General features: G+C 43.9%; 1 protein-coding gene across 1 annotated transcript; it reads right to left on the bottom strand.

The window, feature by feature from the left end:
• Nucleotides 1-620: 620 nt before the first annotated feature.
• Nucleotides 621-25,156, bottom strand: LOC117534684 (SUN domain-containing protein 1-like; the record flags this gene model as incomplete). Its single annotated transcript, XM_034198917.1, has 13 exons — nt 621-1,477; nt 1,582-1,674; nt 1,796-1,963; nt 2,236-2,351; nt 2,767-2,851; nt 3,133-3,447; nt 4,827-4,971; nt 5,527-5,600; nt 7,816-7,899; nt 13,213-13,431; nt 14,686-14,963; nt 15,265-15,314; nt 25,054-25,156. Coding segments are annotated over 13 exons (1,853 nt in total), but the record flags the coding sequence as incomplete, so codon positions are not given.
• Between the last annotated feature and the right edge of the window lie 208 nt (nt 25,157-25,364).

Genomic DNA, 25,364 nt, shown 5'->3' on the forward strand with positions numbered 1-25,364 from the left:
GACATTTTTACAGTTTAATAAAAACTTCCCATCTTTATTTAGTTTCGCGCACAAAACACACACATATTTACAGCATGTAAAACAAACAAAACACATTTCAGAATAAAATAGCAATCTTCCAAGCGTCTAGAGTTCCGCCCGGCAACGGGTGAAAGGAGGCGGGGCTTAGACGAGACGTTAACAGGTGAAAGGAGGCGGGGCTGAAAGACAACAGGTGAAAGGAGGCGGGGCTTAGTCGTTAACAGGTGAAAGGAGGCGGGGCTTAGACAAGACGCTAACAGGTGAAAGGAGGCGGGGCTGAAAGACAACAGGTGAAAGGAGGCGGGGTTTAGACGAGACGTTAACAGGTGAAAGGAGGCGGGGCTTAGTCGTTAACAGGTGAAAGGAGGCGAGGCTTAGACAAGACGCTAACAGGTGAAAGGAGGCGGGGCTGAAAGACAACAGGTGAAAGGAGGCGGGGCTTAGTCGTTAACAGGTGAAAGGAGGCGGGGCTTAGACAAGACGCTAACAGGTGAAAGGAGGCGGGGCTTAGACGAGACGTTAACAGGTGAAAGGAGGCGGGGCTTAGTCGTTAACAGGTGAAAGGAGGCGAGGCTTAGACAAGACGCTAACAGGTGAAAGGAGGCGGGGCTGAAAGACAACAGGTGAAAGGAGGCGGGGCTTAGTCGTTAACAGGTGAAAGGAGGCGGGGCTTAGACAAGACGCTAACAGGTGAAAGGAGGCGGGGCTGAAAGACAACAGGTGAAAGGAGGCGGGGTTTAGACGAGACGTTAACAGGTGAAAGGAGGCGGGGCTTAGTCGTTAACAGGTGAAAGGAGGCGAGGCTTAGACAAGACGCTAACAGGTGAAAGGAGGCGGGGCTGAAAGACAACAGGTGAAAGGAGGCGGGGTTTAGACGAGACGTTAACAGGTGAAAGGAGGCGGGGCTGAAACAAGACAACAGGTGAAAGGAGGCGGGGTTTAGACGAGACGTTAACAGGTGAAAGGAGGCGGGGCTGAAACAAGACAACAGGTGAAAGGAGGCGGGGTTTAGACGAGACGTTAACAGGTGAAAGGAGGCGGGGCTGAAACAAGACAACAGGTGAAAGGAGGCGGGGTTTAGACGAGACGTTAACAGGTGAAAGGAGGCGGGGGCTGAAACAAGACAACAGGTGAAAGGAGGCGGGGCTTAGACGAGACGTTAACAGGTGAAAGGAGGCGGGGCTTAGTCGTTAACAGGTGAAAGGAGGCGGGGCTTAGACAAGACGCTAACAGGTGAAATCTGAACGATATGTACATTAAACTGAGTGTGTTTTCCACAGGAAACACTCGGCAGTTCCCCTGATGTTGATGTTGTTGTTGTTGTTGTTGTTGTTTAATGCTGTGTGTCAGCAGGTGAGCCATGGACTCTGAAGCGATACAGACACGTGTACTCCGGGTTCCCCCAGTTAGAGAGAACCTGCAGCTCCACCACCTGGAACCAGAACCCGTTCTGCTCCTGAGGAACAGACCACACAGTTTAAAGTACAGTACTGTGAGTTTAAAGTTACAGTAGTCCTAGCTACAGTATGTTCGTGTACTTTAAAGTAAAGTGTGTCTCACGGTGACGGGGAACGTCTGCAGAGCCTCTCCGTCCTGGTCGTATCTGAAGGAGCCGAGCAGCTTCCCCTCCCCCTCCTCCTCGTCCTGAAGACCCTGAGAACACCAATAGACACATAGACATTTACTAATCTACATTTTAACATTTCTGAGTGTTTCCTAATAATTTCTTTCTTGTAAAATGTTCAGCCCTTCCCTTAATAAAAGTCTCCCTTACGTAGACCCTGAAGTCCCTCGGGGCGCTGCTAGACGTCCCGCTGGGAGACAGAGATCTAGGGACGTGCTCCAGAGAGAAGGACGACGGGGACACACTCATCGAGAGGCGGAGCACCAGGACTCCTGAAGAGCCTCTGAACGCCCAACAGTTACCTGGCTGGACATCAGGCTGGAGGAGGAGGAGGAGGAGGAGGAGGAGGAGGAGGAGGAGGAGGAGGAGGAGGAGGAGGAGGAGGAGGAGGAGGAGGAGGAGGAGGAGGAGGAGGAGGAGGAGGAGGAGGAGGAGGAGGAGGAGGAGGAGGAGGAGGAGGAGGAGTTAGTGGAGTAACTGCAGGATGTCGTTACAGAGCCTCATGAAGAGGGTTAATAATGTGAAGGAAACTGGTTAAATGCATTTGGATGAAGCTGAGAGCTAGTGATGAGATGAAGAAAATAAAGCACCTGTATGACTGCGCGGGGGCTCTGGGAGAAGAACCAGAGAGGAAGTCCGAACAGACTGAGCAGCGCCGTCTTGGTCTCGTAGGTCTGAGAGCATCTGGAGCTGAGGATGCTGCCCCCTGCAGGGCGGAGGAGGAACAACGCCGTCAGAACAACAGCCAGAACAACACCGCCAGAACAACACCGTCAGAGTCAGAACAACGGCGTCAGAACAAGATTCAAGGCTTTTATTGTCATGTGTTCATATCTACAGTGGAGGTATCCCAGGCTCCTCCAACAGAGCAACACAATAACACAGACCAAAGTGCAAGTCAATACAAATAGAACAGAAATAGTGCAGAATAGTCTCTATACAAGTAATTGGAATATTGATATACGAGTAGCAGCCAGATGAATGTTCTGGATGCTCAGGTGTTCAACAGTCTGATGGCCTGTGGGATGAAACTGAGTCTGGTGCCGTTGGTCCTGGTACCAGTCAGCTGCTGGTTACATCCCATTAAACAGAGTATTATGTAACATTATGACACAACACACCTCCGGACTCCAGGGCGTAGTCTGCACGGCCGGTTCGATCCTGAGAGAAGATCCTCAGCGCGTCCTGCACCATCTCACGCACCTCCTGCAGGAGAACAACACCCTCACTGTTATGTCTTTATTGATATATGGGGAGGGAGGCTGTGGCGTAGTGGACTCGTACGTTGGTGTTCGGAAACTCGTTAAATGCATTTGGATAAACCTGAGAGTGAGCACGTGAAAACCACTAAACTGAAACCTAGTTTTTAGAGTAATTTCTATTTTTTTCGAGTAAATATGTGAGTTTTTTTACTCAGAAATGCTTCTAAAGAGCAAAAACTCACCAATATTCTTCTAATTTGAGCTCCATTTGAATCTGTATCTCACCTCCTTAGTGACGGTGGTTTTTCCCCCCGTGGTTCCAGCTTGGTTCAGTCCGTCCTCTCCGAGTTGCTCCCTGCTGATGTCCTGCAGGACTCTGATGTCCTGCAGGTCTCTGATGTCCTGCAGGACTCTGGTCTCCACAGAGGACAGCGCCCCCTGCAGGTCGGCCTGGCTCACATAGTGCTGCTGCAGCCACTGGAGGAGGGGCTGCGGGGGGGCGGAGTCATCTCCTGAAGCCCCGCCCCCTACAGTCAGCTGGTTCCCGTACAGAAGGACCCGGACCTCCTCCCGGACCTGAGCGGAGACCAACTCTGAAACCTGACGGAGGAAGATTACACCTCATTATATTGGAAATCATTTTAAAAGTATCTGGCTTTGAATTTCACACATTTCCTGCTGCTGTTTGACATTAAAAGATAAAATGAGGTTAAAAAGTACCTTGAGTTTGATATAAACTACAATGTATAGGTAGCCGAGTAGCCCAGATGTTATAAGGGTAGCTTAAATAAGATTAAAAGTAGTCTTTACATGATAACAATTCCCTACATTTGACTGAAGAAATCGTAATATGATGATAAGTGGCTTTAATAAGATATAAAGTAACTGAAATGTAATTATTGTAGCCTAAATATGATTATAGGTTGCATTAATTAGCTTAAATGTAGTTTGATTTTTTTTAAAGTAGCTTTAATATTATTAAAAATGTATGAGTGTAACACCTGCGTCACTTCCGGGCGAAAAGTACGGCCCCGCCCACTTTGAGGAAAACAACGCTGTCATTTGAACGGCGGTCGATACACATTCTGAAGTTTTTACCAATCCGATCAGAAATGTTTGAAAACCGTGGATTTTCTGATCTTCAAAGAGCCGGATGACGACGGCCAGTCAGGCAAACAATTACATTCAATCATTTGAAATCGAGAATCGGGCTCGATATATGGTTAAATTAAAATCAGTAGGCGAGGCTGTAATTTCTCCAGCTGTTACTCTCATGAGCGAGGCGGAAAGTAATAGTGTTATCACGCCAACAAGCTGCAGGGTCGTTTATTGCTCCTCAAACATTCAAACAAATCCAGAGTTTCTGAACTTCCTCTGAGAAGAAAGGACAAAGAAGAGCTCTGTGGCTTCAGGCTCGACCGCCGTTCAAATGACAGCGTTGGTTTCCCCCAAAAGTGGGCGTAGCCGTAAAGTGACGTAGATGTTACTCTTATCTATGACATCGATCGCCTACTGCTATATTTAACCATATATCGAGCCCGCTCGTCGATCTCCAATGATTTAATGTGATTGTTTTCCTGACTGGCCATCGGGCTCTTTGAAGATCCACAGTTTTCAAACATTTCTGATCGGATTGGCAAAAACTTCAGAATATGTATTGATCGCCGTTCAAATGACAGCTGTGTTTTTCCCCAAAAGTGGGCGGAGCCGTACTTTTTGCCCGGAAGTAACGCAGATGTTACTCTCATGTATAGCCTAAAAAAGCTAAATAGAGGCTTACATTTGAGAGGTGGTATTAGTAGTTTGTAAATATGTAAGTATTTAAAAAAAAAAAAATCTTTTAAACTTTAGATTTTTTCTTGTAAATGTGTGAAATAAAATGTTCTGCTGCTGCTTCACAATAAAAGCCTTGCTGGTGAGGGGCTTTTATTTTGAAGCAGCTTCAGGAACAGAGAGGTCCGGTTCGTCTGGCCTCTCACCGTCTGCTGGATGTTCTCCAGGTGTTCTTGGTTCTCCTGACGCTCCGACAGATCCTCCACCTGCTTCCTCACCTCCTGCAGAGCCTCATGCAGCCGCGTCACCTCCGACAGCAATGCATCATGGGAGTGACGGTCCACCCCCCCACTGCAGGAAGACAGAGTTAAAGTGAGAGCGTAACTGTTAGAAAACTCTCCCTGATCCCCGCCTCAAGCTTCATCCTCAGGATCCATGTATCTGTGATCCTCTCCAGAATGGAAGGAGTCATCACATACAGAGCATCAAGTAGTTCCTGAACAGTGTCCTTCACATGCTGATATCAAGAGAGGGAGTTACACAGTCACAAGATGGAGGAACAGAAAGCAGTATTCAATGTTTACTTCAGATTAGCTCCACGTCAGAAATGAGCATGCTTGATGTCTCTCTCCATAGAGGCTGAATCATCATGTTAATCACATAGCTATCATCTGCCTCAAACAGTCCTGATGCTCTTCCAGGTAATCACACATCCTGTCATGTTCACAGCTACAGTTGGGGTACCTTTGATAGCATGCTGCTCTCATGTTGGAGGAGGACACTCACAACAGTAACATATTCAATAAAGAAGGAAGAGGAAGGAGACGTTATGTTCTCCTGTTGGTGTTAAATATGGAACAAACTACAGCTGACTGAAGTGGAGAAGAGGAGGGGGATGAAGGTTACCTGAGAGAAACAGGAAGTGTTGTTGAGGAAGGAGAACCTGCAGCAGCAGCAGCTTCCTGTCTGCACTGCAGCTCCTGAGAGGAGAAATACAAAATAAATAAACTTCCGTTAAGAGTAATATGATTACAGATCACCTATCAGGCTGTTTCTAGGCAATAGCATAGAAATACAGATATATAGAAACATGTCTGAAGTGTTTTGCTCCAAACACCAAACAGATCATTCTAGCCACGCCTCATATCCCTCTGTTTCACTTCCTGTTTCTAAAGTGCTGATTTGGGTATAAAGCTTTAAAGAGGAGGGTCTGAGCTCATGCGGGACCCGGCAGCTACCGTCTAAACTAAATGCTGCCGTGATGAAACTCCATATCATGGATTATCAAGGATTCTCTCTGAAACAGTCTGGAGCTCAAAGGCTTTCTCTCTTGCCGGTTATACCACAAGGTGAGTTCCTTTCTACTTCCTGCTTCTTCACACACATGCTCTCCAGTACAGGTTAGCTCTGAGTGTTAGCATGCTAATGTAAACACCGACCATATTACGTCCAAAACAGTCGGGCATTGTTTCTGTTGGCAACTTTCTGATTGGGCCGTGGGTCCACATTTCAGATATTACGTCATATCGGACGCAAATCTGGATCAGCTCCGTTGTTCCCCGTTTTTAGAGATTTGGGTACGGAGGAAAAGAGGGAGGGGTTTATTTCCTGACGCTGCGTGAGTTCCCCGACACACCGGGGCAGGGGCGGACTGGCCATTGGGAATACCGGGAGTTTTCCCGGTGGGCCGGTGCTGTGCGTGATATTTTTTTTCACGCACAGCATGAAAAATTGTCCGGAAAAATGAAAAATTGTCCGGAACATTTTTTTTTCCAGCCACTCCCTGGAGGGGTGCCCACACCCCACTGGGCTGGGCCGTTTTGATAGGCTACCTATGTTCTATCTATCAGATAGTTTCACTTTCACACATCAGGGCCGTAGCAGCTGTCACTGCAGTGACCGATCAGGAGCGAGTGACTGAGAAACCGAGCTGGCAGTCGCTTACAGATGGATAAACAAGCTCCAAAGCGTAAAGGCGTTTTTGTATAGTTTGTGTATACAGTATACAGTATTGTAGCGAGCCCTGGGTTCAGAGGGAGGGGCTTACATAGGGGAGGGGGGGGGGAAACGGGGGTTCAGGGGGAGTGGCTGTACCCGTAGGATAGAAAAAGGGGAAGTGCCGTCTGACTCAGAGGTGGCGCGGCTGTGGAGCAGAACGTGCTGCTCACATTCTGTTACTGAGTTTAGGCTAGTTAGCTAGCAGGCTTATTGTTCTGGGTGCCGTCGCTTTGCCTCCACTTGCTGTTCAAATACATGTTGAAAGAAAAAGTCAATCTGTTTACAGTTCTGTTTCATATGGGTGTTGAGAGATGTATCCATAGATTTAGTCCCTAATGTTGCTCTCAAAGTGCACCAGATTGATGCTTTTAACTTCAACATTTAAAAATCTCTTCGCGGGGGAGCTTGCCCCCGGACCCCCCTCGAGGAGGTGAGGTCCACCACCTGCCCACACCCCCTGTTAAATGGTCTCACCCACATTGAGGATGCTTCCTACGCCCATGTTTTATTCCATGCGTCAAGTCAGGCAAATTGGGTCAAAATGTTATTGCATGAAAGATCTGTTAACATTAAAATCACTAAATATATGCTGTAACTATTTAGCTCTAGCAACTCAAGGGCTGCTCAGGTGATGTGATGACTTTATGAGTAATGCTCCAGAATAACATCAAATGCAGGGTTTTTTTGTTAAGTTACATACTTTTGTCGCCGGCCGGCCGAGACATGCCGCACATTAAGTGGGCCTGTCTGTCAATTAATCCCCGGGCAACTTTTTCCTCCCAGTCCGCCCCTGACCCGGGGACACATATTTATGTAGAGAAGACATCACAAAGTGCATTTTGCACGATAGGTCCCCTTTAAAAAGATGCAAAAAATATAAAAAAGCAGCAAAGATATAACTGAAATTAGCCTAAATTGGATTATAAAAAGTCTAAATTGGATAAAATGGTCTTTTCAACTTCAATTTCAACAAAGCTAGCATAGTAACTTTAAATCTAGTCAAAATATGATTTGAATAGCCTAAATAGCTTCAAAACTAGCACTAACATTTATAACTAGCTTAACCTTATTAAAACTAGCCTAAATATGATTAATAGTATTCTAAATAAGAATACCAGCAACTTGAACAGCATGAGATCTCTCCTCAGTGTTATTGCAGGTGTGTGTGTGTGTGTGTGTGTGTGTGTGTAGGTTTACTTCTGTTTGTTCAGCCAGGCTCTGCAGCTGCAGCTCCAGCTGATCCACACGAGACGTTTCCCTCTGCTGCTGCAACACCTCCTGCTGACACACACACAGTGAAGGAACTACAACTCCCAGCATGCTCAGCAAATCTGACCAACAACTCTCAAAAGCTACCAGACTTCCACCTCATTGAGGACGGGGGTTGCTGCTGTGATTCTGTCTCACCCTGTGGGTCTGTCTCACCCTGTGGGTCTGTGGGTCTGTGGGTCTGTGGGTCTGTCTCACCCTGTGTGTGGGTCTGTCTCACCCCCCTGTGGGTCTGTCCGTCTCACCCCCCTGTGGGTGGGTCCGTCTCACCCCCCTGTGGGTGGGTCCGTCTCACCCCCCTGTGGGTGGGTCCGTCTCACCCCCCTGTGGGTGGGTCCGTCTCACCCCCCTGTGGGTGGGTCCGTCTCACCCCCCTGTGGGGTGGGTCCGTCTCACCCCCCTGTGGGTGGGTCCGTCTCACCCTGTGGGTGGGTCCGTCTCACCCTGTGGTGGGTCCGTCTCACCCCCTGTGTGTGGGTCCGTCTCACCCCGTGTGTGGGTCCGTCTCACCCCGTGTGTGGGTCCGTCTCACCCCGTGTGTGGGTCCGTCTCACCCCGTGTGTGGGTCCGTCTCACCCCGTGTGTGGGTCCGTCTCACCCCCCTGTGGGTCCGTCTCACCCTGTGGGTGGGTCCGTCTCACCCTGTGGGTGGGTCCGTCTCACCCTGTGGGTGGGTCCGTCTCACCCTGTGGGTGGGTCCGTCTCACCCTGTGGGTGGGTCCGTCTCACCCTGTGGGTGGGTCCGTCTCACCCTGTGGGTGGGTCCGTCTCACCCTGTGGGTGGGTCCGTCTCACCCTGTGGGTGGGTCCGTCTCACCCCCCTGTGAGTCTGTCTCACCCGTGTGTGGGTCTGTCTCACCCGTGTGTGGGTCTGTCTCACCCGTGTGTGGGTGGGTCTGTCTCACCCTGTGGGTGGGTCTGTCTCACCCTGTGGGTGGGTCTGTCTCACCCTGTGGGTGGGTCTGTCTCACCCCCCTGTGGGTCTGTCTCACCCTGTGTGTGGGTCTGTCTCACCCCCCTGTGAGTCTGTCTCACCCTGTGAGTGGGTCTGTCTCACCCTGTGAGTGGGTCTGTCTCACCCTGTGAGTGGGTCTGTCTCACCCTGTGAGTGGGTCTGTCTCACCCTGTGAGTGGGTCTGTCTCACCCTGTGTGTGGGTCTGTCTCACCCCCCTGTGAGTGGGTCTGTCTCACCCTGTGAGTGGGTCTGTCTCACCCCCCTGTGAGTCTGTCTCACCCTGTGGGTGGGTCTGTCTCACCCTGTGGGTGGGTCTGTCTCACCCTGTGGGTGGGTCTGTCTCACCCTGTGGGTGGGTCTGTCTCACCCTGTGGGTGGGTCTGTCTCACCCTGTGGGTGGGTCTGTCTCACCCTGTGGGTGGGTCTGTCTCACCCCCCTGTGAGTCTGTCTCACCCTGTGTGTGGGTCTGTCTCACCCCCCTGTGAGGGTCTGTCTCACCCCCCTGTGAGGGTCTGTCTCACCCCCCTGTGAGGGTCTGTCTCACCCCCCTGTGAGGGTCTGTCTCACCCCCCTGTGAGGGTCTGTCTCACCCCCCTGTGAGGGTCTGTCTCACCCCCCTGTGAGGGTCTGTCTCACCCTGTGTGTGGGTCTGTCTCACCCCCCTGTGAGTGGGTCTGTCTCACCCTGTGAGTGGGTCTGTCTCACCCTGTTCTGTGTCACTGTGTGAATCTGAACCAATGCTTTAAAGCACTTAAACGTCACAAATCAACACCAACTAAGTAACTGAAGGAGCAGCAGCATCACACCAGCATGTTTGTCAATGAGTCTGGGGGTCTGAAACTCCCTCGCATCTTAACAGAGAGAGGGGCTCTATTCTGCTCAGGGTGTTCATATCAGTATGTAGGGTCTCTACTGGGACATGTCTCCATGGTCTGTGCTGCTGCACCTCTTTTCACCCTCCGTCTGAAACCAGAGTCCAGTCTGCTCTGATTGGTTCTGCTCGGTTGTGATTATATGTATAAACAGACTAAAGTACCCGTGTGATGTATCTAGAGTACCCGTGTGATGCATCTGGAGTACCCGTGTGATGCATCTAGAGTACCCGTGTGATGCATCTGGAGTACCCGTGTGATGCATCTGGAGTACCCGTGTGATGCATCTGGAGTACCCGTGTGATGCATCTGGAGTACCCGTGTGATGCATCTGGAGTACCCGTGTGATGCATCTAGAGTACCCGTGTGATGCATCTGGAGTACCCGTGTGATGTATCTGGAGTACCCGTGTGATGTATCTGGAGTACCCGTGTGATGTATCTGGAGTACCCGTGTGATGTATCTGGAGTACCCGTGTGATGCATCTGGAGTACCCGTGTGATGCATCTGGAGTACCCGTGTGATGCATCTGGAGTACCCGTGTGATGCATCTGGAGTACCCGTGTGATGCATCTGGAGTACCCGTGTGATGCATCTGGAGTACCCGTGTGATGGCATCTGGAGTACCCGTGTGATGCATCTGGAGTACCCGTGTGATGCATCTGGAGTACCCGTGTGATGCATCTGGAGTACCCGTGTGATGCATCTGGAGTACCCGTGTGATGCATCTGGAGTACCCGTGTGATGCATCTGGAGTACCCGTGTGATGCATCTGGAGTACCCGTGTGATGCATCTGGAGTACCCGTGTGATGCATCTGGAGTACCCCGTGTGATGCATCTGGAGTACCCGTGTGATGGCATCTGGAGTACCCGTGTGATGCATCTGGAGTACCCAGTGAATGCCTCGGAGTACCCGTTGATGTATCTGGAGTACCCGTGTGATGTATCTGGAGTACCCGTGTGATGCATCTGGAGTACCCGTGTGATGTATCTGGAGTACCCGTGTGATGCATCCTGGAGTACCCGTGTGATGCATCTGGAGTAACCCGTGTGATGCATCTGGAGTACCCGTGTGATGCATCTGGAGTACCCGTGTGATGCATCTGAGTACCCGTGTGATGCATCTGGAGTACCCGTGTGATGCATCTGGAGTACCCGTGTGATGCATCTGGAGTACACGTGTGATGCATCTGGAGTACCCGTGTGATGCATCTGGAGTACCCGTGTGATGTATCTGGAGTACCCGTGTGATGTGAGTGCATCTGGAGTACCCGTGTGATGCATCTAGAGTACCCGTGTGACGCATCTAGAGTACCCGTGTGACGCATCTAGAGTACCCGTGTGACGTATCTGGAGTACCCGTGTCATGCATCTGGAGTACCCGTGTGATGCATCTGGAGTACCCGTGTGATGCATCTGGAGTACCCGTGTGATGCATCTGGAGTACCCGTGTGATGCATCTGGAGTACCCGTGTGATGCATCTAGAGTACCCGTGTGATGCATCTATAACCGGAGCGAGTACCCGTGTGATGCATCTGGAGTACCCGTGTGATGCATCTGGAGTACCCGTGTGATGCATCTGGAGTACCCGTGTGATGCATCTGGAGTACCCGTGTGATGCATCTGGAGTACCCGTGTGATGCATCTGGAGTACCCGTGTGATGCATCTAGAGTACCCGTGTGATGCATCTAGAGTACCCGTGTGATGCATCTGGAGTACCCGTGTGATGCATCTGGAGTACCCGTGTGATGTATCTGGAGTACCCGTGTCATGCATCTGGAGTACCCGTGTGATGCATCTAGAGTACCCGTGTGATGCATCTGGAGTACCCGTGTGATGCATCTGGAGTACCCGTGTGATGTATCTGGAGTACCCGTGTCATGCATCTGGAGTACCCGTGTGATGCATCTAGAGTACCCGTGTGATGCATCTAGAGTACCCGTGTGATGTATCTGGAGTACCCGTGTGATGCATCTGGAGTACCCGTGTGATGCATCTGGAGTACCCGTGTGATGCATCTGGAGTACCCGTGTGATGCATCTAGAGTACCCGTGTGATGCATCTGGAGTACCCGTGTGATGCATCTAGAGTACCCGTGTGATGCATCTGGAGTACCCGTGTGATGCATCTGGAGTACCCGTGTGATGTATCTGGAGTACCCGTGTCATGCATCTGGAGTACCCGTGTGATGCATCTAGAGTACCCGTGTGATGCATCTGGAGTACCCGTGTGATGCATCTGGAGTACCCGTGTGATGCATCTGGAGTACCCGTGTGATGCATCTAGAGTACCCGTGTGATGCATCTAGAGTACCCGTGTGATGCATCTGGAGTACCCGTGTGATGCATCTGGAGTACCCGTGTGATGCATCTGGAGTACCCGTGTGATGCATCTGGAGTACCCGTGTGATGCATCTGGAGTACCCGTGTGATTGCATCTGGAGTACCCGTGTGATGCATCTAGAGTACCCCGTGTGATGCATCTGGAGTACCCGTGTGATGTATCTGGAGTACCCGTGTCATGCATCTGGAGTACCCGTGTGATGCATCTGGAGTACCCGTGTGATGCATTCTGGAGTACCCGTGTGATGCATCTGGAGTACCCGTGTGATGTATCTGGAGTACCCGTGTGATGCATCTGGAGTACCCGTGTGATGCATCTGGAGTACCCGTGTGATGCATCTGGAGTACCCGTGTGATGCATCTAGAGTACCCGTGTGATGCATCTGGAGTACCCTGTGTGATGCATCTAGAGTACCCGTGTGATGTATCTGGAGTACCCGTGTGATGTATCTGGAGTACCCGTGTGATGCATCTGGAGTACCCGTGTGATGCATCTGGAGTACCCGTGTGATGCATCTGGAGTACCCGTGTGATGCATCTGGAGTACCCGTGTGATGTATCTGGAGTACCCGTGTCATGCATCTGGAGTACCCGTGTGATGCATCTAGAGTACCCGTGTGATGCATCTAGAGTACCCGTGGGATGCATCTGGAGTACCCGTGTGATGCATCTGGAGTACCCGTGTGATGCATCTGGAGTACCCGTGTGATGTATCTGGAGTACCCGTGTGATGTATCTAGAGTACCCGTGTGATGTATCTGGAGTACCCGTGTGATGTATCTGGAGTACCCGTGTGATGTATCTGGAGTACCCGTGTGATGCATCTGGAGTACCCGTGTGATGCATCTGGAGTACCCGTGTGATGCATCTGGAGTACCCGTGTGATGTATCTGGAGTACCCGTGTGATGCATCTGGAGTACCCGTGTGATGCATCTGGAGTACCCGTGTGATGCATCTGGAGTACCCGTGTGATGTATCTGGAGTACCCGTGTGATGTATCTGGAGTACCCGTGTGATGCATCTGGAGTACCCGTGTGATGTATCTGGAGTACCCGTGTGATGTATCTGGAGTACCCGTGTGATGTATCTGGAGTACCCGTGTGATGCATCTAGAGTACCCGTGTGATGTATCTAGATGTATCAAGAGTACCTGTGATTGGCTCCTCTGCTCCTTCAGCTCCGCCCTCATGCTCTCCAGCTGCTGCTCCATCAGGACGCTCAGAGCCCCGCCCCTCTGACCTGAGATCAGCTGCTGGAGGTCAGAGTAAAGTCTCATCACCTCCCTGTGCCGCTGCTCCTCCTGCTCACCCCCCGTCTCGACTCGCTCCCACAGAGCAGTCACACTGAGCTCCAGACGCTGCAGCCCCTCCTGCCGGGGAGCACAGAGGAGCACTTCTATTAGAAAAGTATGGTGTACAAGTAGACTTAAAGCAACTCAAAGCTGCTTCAAAATGATTAAAAGTAAAACCTTTACATTTTAAGACAACTTTTCATTTGCTGCAGCGCCTCCTGCTGGGGAACAAACTTTTGGCAACTTAAAAAAATGTGGGCAAAGTTTTAATTTGTTTAGGCAACTTAAGAAAGGAACATAGGCTACTTGTAAACAAATAATGTAGGCAACTTTGAATAATTTAAGTCTACTATGAATGCATTCTTTTTGATACCGATATTGGCAAACATCAAACCGCTGTTCAAAGGAATCATTAAGTCGCCTACAGGCCTTTAGACGTGTGATTTAAAGCCTTTGCATCAGTATTTTATGTAGTTCAGGCTTTTTTGTATAGTGTTAGAAACAAGGCGTCTTTATTTTAATTACTTCTATTATTTATTAAATATGTTTTAGGCAACTTTTAATAATGTTTATTACATGGCTTAGTTGAATACTCAATTCTGATTGGTCAATTCAGAACACGTGACACGTTGTTAATCCAGAACAGACAGACCGCTGTCAAGAGTACTTTTCCCCCTTTAGTTCCGTTCGTACCCCTGATGTCGCGTTCACACCGAAAAGAGTACTTAGTGCCGGGAACTTTTACCCCCATTTTTAGTGCCTGCTGAGAGGTGGTTCTCTCCTGGGGGGAAAAAAGTGCCAGGGATATCTAGATACTTCCCAAGGTTTGACATCATGACTTGTGCTACTTTTAAAAGCAAGCAACAATGTTTTCAAATCTGTAATCAAAAAGCTCCGCCTTCCTGCAGTTGCTACGTTTTTCAAACGGTAATTAGGGACTATTTTTCTTAGCGGATGCATGTCAATTTAAATCAATACAACTATTTTTTAAATCAATAAAAACATTTTCTAAATCCATAAAAGCATTTCAGTTAATATTGGGAGTCATGTCGTTACTTTGTGGAGAATGTGGCCGTGTGATGAGCGGGACAACGAGCAGCGACGGGGTCATTATGGGGAAAATAACACCGACAGGCGGATCAGGAGCCCGACGCGGCGGGATCTAGATCTGCATGACTTACATAGTCAACTTTAAAAACATTTAGGCAACTTTTAGTTTGTTTTGGGCAACTCTTTTTAAAAGGTAGGAAACTCTTAATCATTTTTTGTCTACTTAATTTTTTTTTAGGCAACTTTTAATAATTTTGGACAACTTTGCTTTAAAGATCTCACCTGCTCTCCTGCTCCTGTTGCCGGGCGGATGTGGAGCGGCTGCACCTCCATGATCACCTCCTTCTCCATCATCATCACCTCCTTCTCCTCCATCAACTCCTTCTCCTCCATCACCTCCTTCTCCTCCATCACCTCCTTCTCCTCCATCACCTCCTCCTCCTCCTCTGATGCTGGGGGGGAGGAGAAGATGGGCGGGGCTTCAGAGACCTCGGTCCACTGCGCGAGGCTCACAGCTGGGAGGAGGGAGATGAGAGCCGCTGGGGTGAAGAACCAAACAGCTGGAGGAGAGAGAAGATACCAAAACAACATCTCATTTGAATATCTCACTCCTCTTATTCAGATTGAATGATCGGGATGGTTCAAGGCTTTCATCGTCATGTGTGCAGAGTGGCGTTATGACCATGAAGACCTGAGGCTCCTCCAACAGAGCAACACAGATACAATAGTGCAAATAAATAGAATAGAAATAGTGTAAGGAGAGGCTATGAACAGTAAAGTTCAGGTGTTCAACAGTGATGGCCGTAAGACGGAGCAAAGGTGAAGCTGAGAGAGAGGTATCTGATCAGGTTTAACACGTACTGAAGAGGAGGAGCAGAGGGAGGAGAACCAGGAGGAGTCTGAGAGGAGACCTGCAGGAGAAACAACAACAACAACAACAACAGCTTCAACAAACAAGTAAACGTCTTGTTGGATCTGGATTGACCCGATGCTGCCAAAGTAAAGTACGTCAAATCATTTGTATTTAAGTACTTAGTTTACTCAACACCGTGAGCAAAGACAACTTCTGTTAGAGTGATGTGATTAGAGACTAAATGTAATCAGAGACTAAATGTAATCAGAGACTAAATGTGATTAGAGACTAAATGTGATTAGAGACTAAATGTAATCAGAGACTAAATGTGATTAGAGACTAAATGTGATTAGAGACTAAATGTGATTAGAGACTAAATGTGATTAGAGACTAAATGTGATTAGAGACTAAATGTGATCAGAGACTAAATGTGATCAGAGACTAAATGTGATTAGAGACTAAATGTGATCAGAGACTAAATGTGATTAGAGGCTAAATGTGATCAGAGACTATATGTGATTAGAGGCTAAATGTGATTAGAGACTAAATGTGATTAGAGACTAAATGTGATTAGAGACTAAATGTGATCAGAGACTAAATGTGATCAGAGACTAAATGTGATTAGAGGCTAAATGTGATCAGAGACTAAATGTGATCAGAGACTAAATGTGATTAGAGACTAAATGTGATCAGAGACTAAATGTGATTAGAGACTAAATGTGATTAGAGACTAAATGTGATCAGAGACTAAATGTGATCAGAGACTAAATGTGATTAGAGACTAAATGTGATTAGAGACTAAATGTGATCAGAGAGAGACTAAATGTGATTAGAGACTAAATGTGATTAGAGACTAAATGTGATTAGAGGCTAAATGTGATTAGAGACTAAATGTGATTAGAGACTAAATGTGATTAGAGGCTAAATGTGATCAGAGAGAGACTAAATGTGATTAGAGACTAAATGTGATTAGAGGCTAAATGTGATTAGAGAGAGACTAAATGTGATTAGAGAGAGACTAAATGTGATTAGAGGCTAAATGTGATTAGAGACTAAATGTGATCAGAGAGAGACTAAATGTGATTAGAGACTAAATGTGATTAGAGACTAAATGTGATTAGAGACTAAATGTGATTAGAGACTAAATGTGATTAGAGACTAAATGTGATTAGAGGCTAAATGTGATTAGAGAGAGACTAAATGTGATTAGAGAGAGACTAAATGTGATTAGAGGCTAAATGTGATTAGAGAGAGACTAAATGTGATGAGAGACTAAATGTGATTAGAGACTAAATGTGATTAGAGACTAAATATGATTAGAGACTAAATGTGATTAGAGAGAGGCTAAATGTGATGAGAGACTAAATGTGATTAGAGACTAAATGTGATATGAGTCTAAATGTGATTAGAGACTAAATGTGATTAGAGACTAAATGTGATTAGAGACTAAATGTGATCAGAGAGAGACTAAATGTGATTAGAGACTAAATGTGATTAGAGGCTAAATGTGATTAGAGACTAAATGTGATTAGAGACTAAATGTGATTAGAGACTAAATGTGATATGAGTCTAAATGTGATTAGAGACTAAATGTGATTAGAGACTAAATGTGATTAGAGAATAAATGTGATTAGAGAGAGACTAAATGTGATTAGAGACTAAATGTGATCAGAGACTAAATGTGATCAGAGGCTAAATGTGATTAGAGGCTAAATGTGATTAGAGACTAAATGTGATTAGAGACTAAATGTGATCAGAGACTAAATGTGATCAGAGACTAAATGTGATCAGAGACTAAATGTGATTAGAGAGAGACTAAATGTGATCAGAGACTAAATGTGATCAGAGACTAAATGTGATTAGAGAGAGACTAAATGTGATCAGAGACTAAATGTGATCAGAGACTAAATGTGATCAGAGACTAAATGTGATTAGAGAGAGACTAAATGTAATCAGAGACTAAATGTGATCAGAGGCTAAATGTGATCAGAGACTAAATGTGATCAGAGACTAAATGTGATTAGAGACTAAATGTGATTAGAGGCTAATGTGATCAGAGACTAAATGTGATTAGAGACTAAATGTGATTAGAGACTAAATGTGATCAGAGACTAAATGTGATTAGAGACTAAATGTGATCAGAGACTAAATGTGATTAGAGAGAGACTAAATGTGATCAGAGACTAAATGTGATTAGAGAGAGACTAAATGTGATCAGAGGCTAAATGTGATTAGAGACTAAATGTGATTAGAGACTAAATGTGATCAGAGACTAAATGTGATTAGAGACTAAATGTGATCAGAGACTAAATGTGATTAGAGACTAAATGTGATTAGAGGCTAAATGTGATCAGAGGCTAAATGTGATCAGAGACTAAATGTGATTAGAGACTAAATGTGATCAGAGACTAAATGTGATTAGAGACTAAATGTGATTAGAGGCTAAATGTGATTAGAGACTAAATGTGATTAGAGAGAGACTAAATGTGATTAGAGGCTAAATGTGATCAGAGACTATATGTGATTAGAGACTAAATGTGATTAGAGGCTAAATGTGATCAGAGACTAAATGTGATTAGAGACTAAATGTGATTAGAGACTAAATGTGATTAGAGACTAAATGTGATTAGAGACTAAATGTGATTAGAGGCTAAATGTGATTAGAGAGAGGGTAAATGTGATTAAAGACTAAATGTGATCAGAGACTAAATGTGATCAGAGACTAAATGTGATTAGAGGCTAAATGTGATTAGAGAGAGACTAAATGTGATTAGAGAGAGGCTAAATGTGATTAGAGAGAGGCTAAATGTGATTAGAGGCTAAATGTGATCAGAGACTAAATGTGATTAGAGAGAGACTAAATGTGATTAGAGACTATATGTGATTAGAGACTAAATGTGATTAGAGGCTAAATGTGATCAGAGACTAAATGTGATTAGAGATAGATTAAATGTGATTAGAGACTATATGTGATTAGAGACTAAATGTGATTAGAGGCTAAATGTGATTAGAGAGAGACTAAATGTGATTAGAGACTAAATGTGATTAGAGACTATATGTGATTAGAGACTAAATGTGATTAGAGACTAAATGTGATTAGAGAGAGACTAAATGTGATTAGAGACTAAATGTGATCAGAGACTATATGTGATTAGAGGCTAAATGTGATTAGAGGCTAAATGTGATTAGAGAGAGACTAAATGTGATTAGAGACTAAATGTGATCAGAGACTAAATGTGATTAGAGATAGATTAAATGTGATTAGAGACTATATGTGATTAGAGACTAAATGTGATTAGAGGCTAAATGTGATTAGAGAGAGGCTAAATGTGATCAGAGACTAAATGTGATTGGAGACTAAATGTGATTAGAGAGAGACTAAATGTGATCAGAGACTATATGTGATTAGAGACTATATGTGATTAGAGGCTAAATGTGATGAGAGACTAAATGTGATTAGAGAGAGGCTAAATGTGATCATAGACTAAATGTGATTAGAGGCTATATGTGATTAGAGAGAGGCTAAATGTGATTAGAGACTAAATGTGATTAGAGACTAAATGTGATTAGAGACTAAATGTGATTAGAGGCTAAATGTGATTAGAGACTAAATGTGATTAGAGAGAGACTAAATGTGATTAGAGACTAAATGTGATCAGAGACTAAATGTGATTAGAGACTAAATGTGATCAGAGACTAAATGTGATTAGAGGCTAAATGTGATTAGAGACTAAATGTGATTAGAGACTAAATGTGATCAGAGACTAAATGTGATTAGAGGCTAAATGTGATTAGAGAGAGACTAAATGTGATCAGAGACTAAATGTGATTAGAGACTATATGTGATTAGAGACTATATGTGATTAGAGACTATATGTGATTAGAGACTAAATGTGATTAGAGACTAAATGTGATTAGAGACTAAATGTGATTAGAGACTAAATGTGATTAGAGACTAAATGTGATTAGAGACTAAATGTGATTAGAGACTAAATGTGATCAGAGACTAAATGTGATTAGAGACTAAATGTGATCAGAGACTAAATGTGATCAGAGACTAAATGTGATTAGAGGCTAAATGTGATTAGAGACTAAATGTGATTAGAGACTAAATGTGATTAGAGACTAAATGTGATCAGAGACTAAATGTGATTAGAGACTAAATGTGATTAGAGAGAGACTAAATGTGATCAGAGACTAAATGTGATTAGAGACTAAATGTGATTAGAGGCTAAATGTGAATAGAGACTAAATGTGATTAGAGAGAGACTAAATGTGATTAGAGGCTAAATGTGATCAGAGACTATATGTGATTAGAGACTAAATGTGATTAGAGGCTAAATGTGATCAGAGACTAAATGTGATTAGAGACTAAATGTGATTAGAGACTAAATGTGATTAGAGGCTAAATGTGATTAGAGAGAGGCTAAATGTGATTAGAGACTAAATGTGATCAGAGACTAAATGTGATTAGAGACTAAATGTGATAGAGCTTAAATGTGATTAGGAGAGGCTAAATGTGATCAGAGGACTAAATGTGATCAGAGATCTAAATGTGATCAGAGGGGGACTAAATGTGATTAGAGACGAGCACGAAATGTAATCAGAAGACTAATGTAGATCAGAGGCTCAATGTGATCAGAGATAAATGTGATCAGAGGACTAAATGTGATTAGAGACTCAATGTGATTAGAGGCTAAATGTTGATCAGAGGACTAAATGTGATTAGAGGACTAAATGTGATTATAGCCTACTAAATGTGATCAGAGAGACCTAATGTGATTAGAGACTAAACTGTGATCAGGAGACTAAATGTGATTAGAGAGAGACTAAATGTGATTCAGAGGACTAAATGTGATTAGAAGAGAGACTAAATGTGATTCAGAGGCTAACTAATGTGATTAGAGAATAACTGTGATTAGAGCCTCTAAATGTGATCAGGAGACTCTAAATGTGATTTAGAAGCTCCTAAATGTGATCAGCGACTAATGTGATTAGAGACTAAATGTGATTAGAGGCTAAATGTGATCAGAGGCTAAATGTGATCAGAGACTAAATGTGATTAGAGACTAAATGTGATCAGAGACTAAATGTGATTAGAGACTAAATGTGATTAGAGGCTAAATGTGATTAGAGACTAAATGTGATTAGAGAGAGACTAAATGTGATTAGAGGCTAATGTGATCAGAGACTATATGTGATTAGAGACTAAATGTGATTAGAGGCTAAATGTGATCAGAGACTAAATGTGATTAGAGACTAAATGTGATTAGAGACTAAATGTGATTAGAGACTAAATGTGATTAGAGACTAAATGTGATTAGAGGCTAAATGTGATTAGAGAGAGGGTAAATGTGATTAGAGACTAAATGTGATCAGAGACTAAATGTGATCAGAGACTAAATGTGATTAGAGGCTAAATGTGATTAGAGAGAGACTAAATGTGATTAGAGAGAGGCTAAATGTGATTAGAGAGAGGCTAAATGTGATTAGAGGCTAAATGTGATCAGAGACTAAATGTGATTAGAGAGAGACTAAATGTGATTAGAGGGACTATATTGTGATTTAGAGACTAAATGTGATTAGAGGCTAAATGTGATCAGAGACTAAATGTGATTAGAGATAGATTAAATGTGATTAGAGACTATATGTGATTAGAGACTAAATGTGATTAGAGGCTAAATGTGATTAGAGAGAGACTAAATGTGATTAGAGACTAAATGTGATTAGAGACTATATGTGATTAGAGACTAAATGTGATTAGAGGCTAAATGTGATTAGAGAGAGACTAAATGTGATTAGAGACTAAATGTGATCAGAGACTAAATGTGATTAGAGATAGATTAAATGTGATTAGAGACTATATGTGATTAGAGACTAAATGTGATTAGAGGCTAAATGTGATTAGAGAGAGGCTAAATGTGATCAGAGACTAAATGTGATTGGAGACTAAATGTGATTAGAGAGAGACTAAATGTGATCAGAGACTATATGTGATTAGAGACTATATGTGATTAGAGGCTAAATGTGATGAGAGACTAAATGTGATTAGAGAGAGGCTAAATGTGATCATAGACTAAATGTGATTAGAGGCTATATGTGATTAGAGAGAGGCTAAATGTGATTAGAGACTAAATGTGATTAGAGACTAAATGTGATTAGAGACTAAATGTTGATTAGAGGCCTAAATGTGATTAGAGACTAAATGTGATTAGAGAGAGACTAAATGTGATTAGAGAACTAAATGTGATCAGAGACTAATGTGATTAGAGACTTAAATGTGATCAGAGACTAAATGTGATTAGAGGCTAAATGTGATTAGAGACTAATGTGATTAGAGGACTAAATGTGATCAGAGGACTAAATGTTGATTAGAGGCTAAATGTGATTAGAGAGAGACTAAATGTGATCAGAGACTAAATGTGATTAGAGACTATATGTGATTAGAGACTATATGTGATTAGAGGGACTATATGTGATTAGAGACTAAATGTGATTAGAGACTAAATGGGATTAGAAGACTAAATGTGATTAGAGGACTAAGTAAAAATGGTATTAGAGACTAAATGTAGAGACTAAATGTGATCAGAGACTAAATGTGATTAGAGGACTAAATGTGATCAGAGACTAAATGTGATCAGAGGACTAAATGTGATTAGAGGCTAAATGTGATTAGAGACTAAATGTGATTAGAGACTAAATGTGATTAGAGACTAAATGTGATCAGAGACTAAATGTGATTAGAGACTAAATGTGATTAGAGACTAAATGTGATTAGAGGCTAAATGTGATTAGAGAGAGGCTAAATGTGATTAGAGGCTAAATGTGATTAGAGAGAGGCTAAATGTGATTAGAGACTAAATGTGATTAGAGACTAAATGTGATTAGAGGCTAAATGTGATTAGAGAGAGGCTAAATGTGATCAGAGGCTAAATGTGATCAGAGACTAAATGTGATTAGAGACTAAATGTGATTAGAGACTAAATGTGATTAGAGACTAAATGTGATTAGAGGCTAAATGTGATCAGAGACTAAATGTGATTAGAGAGAGACTAAATGTGATTAGAGACTATATGTGATTAGAGACTAAATGTGATTAGAGGCTAAATGTGATTAGAGAGAGACTAAATGTGATTAGAGACTAAATGTGATTAGAGACTATATGTGATTAGAGGCTAAATGTGATTAGAGACTAAATGTGATTAGAGACTAAATGTGATTGGAGACTAAATGTGATTAGAGAGAGACTAAATGTGATCAGAGACTAAATGTGATCAGAGACTAAATGTGATCAGAGACTATATGTGATCAGAGACTATATGTGATTAGAGACTATATGTGATTAGAGGCTAAATGTGATTAGAGAGAGGCTAAATGTGATTAGAGACTAAATGTGATTAGAGGCTAAATGTGATTAGAGGCCAAATGTGATTAGAGGCCAAATGTGATTAGAGGCTAAATGTGATTAGAGACTATATGTGATCAGAGACTAACTGTGATTAGAGGCTAAATGTGATTAGAGAGAGGCTAAATGTGATTAGAGGCTAAATGTGATCATAGACTAAATGTGATTAGAGGCTAAATGTGATTAGAGAGAGGCTAAATGTGATTAGAGGCTAAATGTGATTAGAGACTATATGTGATTAGAGAGAGGCTAAATGTGATTAGAGACTAAATGTGATTAGAGACTAAATGTGATTAGAGGCTAAATGTGATTAGAGACTATATGTGATTAGAGAGAGACTAAATGTGATCATAGACTAAATGTGATTAGAGGCTAAATGTGATTAGAGACTAAATGTGATTAGAGAGAGACTAAATGTGATTAGAGACTAAATGTGATCAGAGACTAAATGTGATTAGAGACTAAATGTGATTAGAGACTACATGTGATTAGAGGCTAAATGTGATTAGAGGCTAAATGTGATTAGAGACTAAATGTGATCAGAGACTAAATGTGATCAGAGACTAAATGTGATTAGAGAGAGGCTAAATGTGATTAGAGACTAAATGTGATTAGAGGCTAAATGTGATTAGAGGCTAAATGTGATTAGAGACTAAATGTGATCAGAGACTACATGTGATTAGAGACTAAATGTGATTAGAGACTAAATGTGATTAGAGACTAAATGTGATCAGAGACTAAATGTGATTAGAGAGAGACTAAATGTGATCAGAGACTAAATGTGATTAGAGACTAAATGTGATTAGAGACTAAATGTGATTAGAGACTAAATGTGATTAGAGACTAAATGTGATTAGAGAGAGACTAAATGTGATTAGAGACTAAATGTGATTAGAGACTACATGTGATTAGAGGCTAAATGTGATTAGAGGCTAAATGTGATTAGAGACTAAATGTGATCAGAGACTAAATGTGATTAGAGAGAGGCTAAATGTGATTAGAGACTAAATGTGATTAGAGGCTAAATGTGATTAGAGACTAAATGTGATCAGAGACTAAATGTGATTAGAGACTACATGTGATTAGAGACTAAATGTGATTAGAGACTAAATGTGATCAGAGACTAAATGTGATTAGAGACTAAATGTGATCAGAGACTAAATGTGATTAGAGACTAAATGTGATCAGAGACTAAATGTGATTAGAGACTAAATGTGATTAGAGACTAAATGTGATTAGAGACTAAATGTGATTAGAGACTAAATGTGATTAGAGAGAGACTAAATGTGATTAGAGACTAAATGTGATTAGAGACTAAATGTGATTAGAGACTAAATGTGATTAGAGAGAGACTAAATGTGATTAGAGACTAAATGTGATTAGAGACTAAATGTGATCAGAGACTAAATGTGATTAGAGACTAAATGTGATTAGAGACTAAATGTGATTAGACTAAATGTGATTAGAGACTAAATGTGATTAGAGACTAAATGTGATCAGAGAGAGACTAAATGTGATTAGAGAGAGACTAAATGTGATCAGAGACTAAATGTGATTAGAGACTAAATTAAAGTAAAATGAAAACTTGCCACGTCAGCAGGACTCTGGAGGTCATGTGATGCCAGCGTCTGTGGAGACACCTGAACACATCACCTGCTGACCCACCTGGAGAAAACACACACACTTCATACATCATATGGTTCACAAGAGGGGGGGGGGGAGGAAGAGGAAGGGGGGAGGGGGGAGGAGGAGGAGGAGGAGGAGGAGGAGGAAAATACCTCCAGTGTGCATGGAGGATAATCACTTCAAACTCAATGCATGATGGGGATAACTCCAAGTTTAAAAGCGGTAAACACGTCACGTCAAAACAATCTGAGTTTCTGTAAACTATTGCACGTTCGTGACGAAAAGAGACAACTTTCTGTGAACTTGTTGAAAGAGAAATTTAGAAAGATTCCTCCATGTTGGGATGTTCTTCATCCGAGTGAGTAGATAAACATTACAGAGTGTGGTGTTAGTTTAAAACTCACGCAGAGATGCGCCGGGATGCTGCCGCTCCGACGGGGTCATGACTGCAGAAGATCGAACTGCAACACAGGAAGGATTTAGTGTGTGTGTGTGTGTGTGTGTGTGTGTGTGTGTGTGTGTGTGTGTGTGTGTGTGTGTGTGTGAGAGAGAGAGATTTGCATCATGTCATGGCAACAGCCAAAGTGAGAGAGGTGCATTTGTTTGGAGGGAAACACGAGAACAGGTGAGACTCATCATGGGAAACTAAATAATAATTAAGGGCCCTTTGTGTGGCGTTCCCTTTAAACCCCCATAAACCAAACGGCGTGGATGTGATGCCCCTGTGTGACACCAGTGCACCCCCACACACACCTGTTGGCAGTACCTGTGTGTGTGGTCAGAGGCAGGCAGCAGTGAGAGCAGCACGCTGACGCAGCGCTCTGCAGCTCTGCTCAGCCCGGAGGAGGCGCGGCACCGCTGCAGCTCACCTGCAACAGGAAGCATTCACACACATGGAGGGACAGCTGCTGGTCCCTGAAGGCACCATCTCCCTGGGCCAATGGGATTCCTCCGTGGGATTTTGGATTATGTCACAAAATAATCTGTTTATGATGCTTACACTTTTAGGTGTGTGTCACATGTGTGTGTACCTGTGACATTGTGTGTACCTGTGACATGGTGTGTGTGTACCTGTGA

The sequence above is a fragment of the Gymnodraco acuticeps genome, unplaced genomic scaffold (assembly GCF_902827175.1).
Source record: "Gymnodraco acuticeps unplaced genomic scaffold, fGymAcu1.1, whole genome shotgun sequence".
Taxonomy (NCBI): Eukaryota; Metazoa; Chordata; class Actinopteri; order Perciformes; family Bathydraconidae; genus Gymnodraco; species Gymnodraco acuticeps.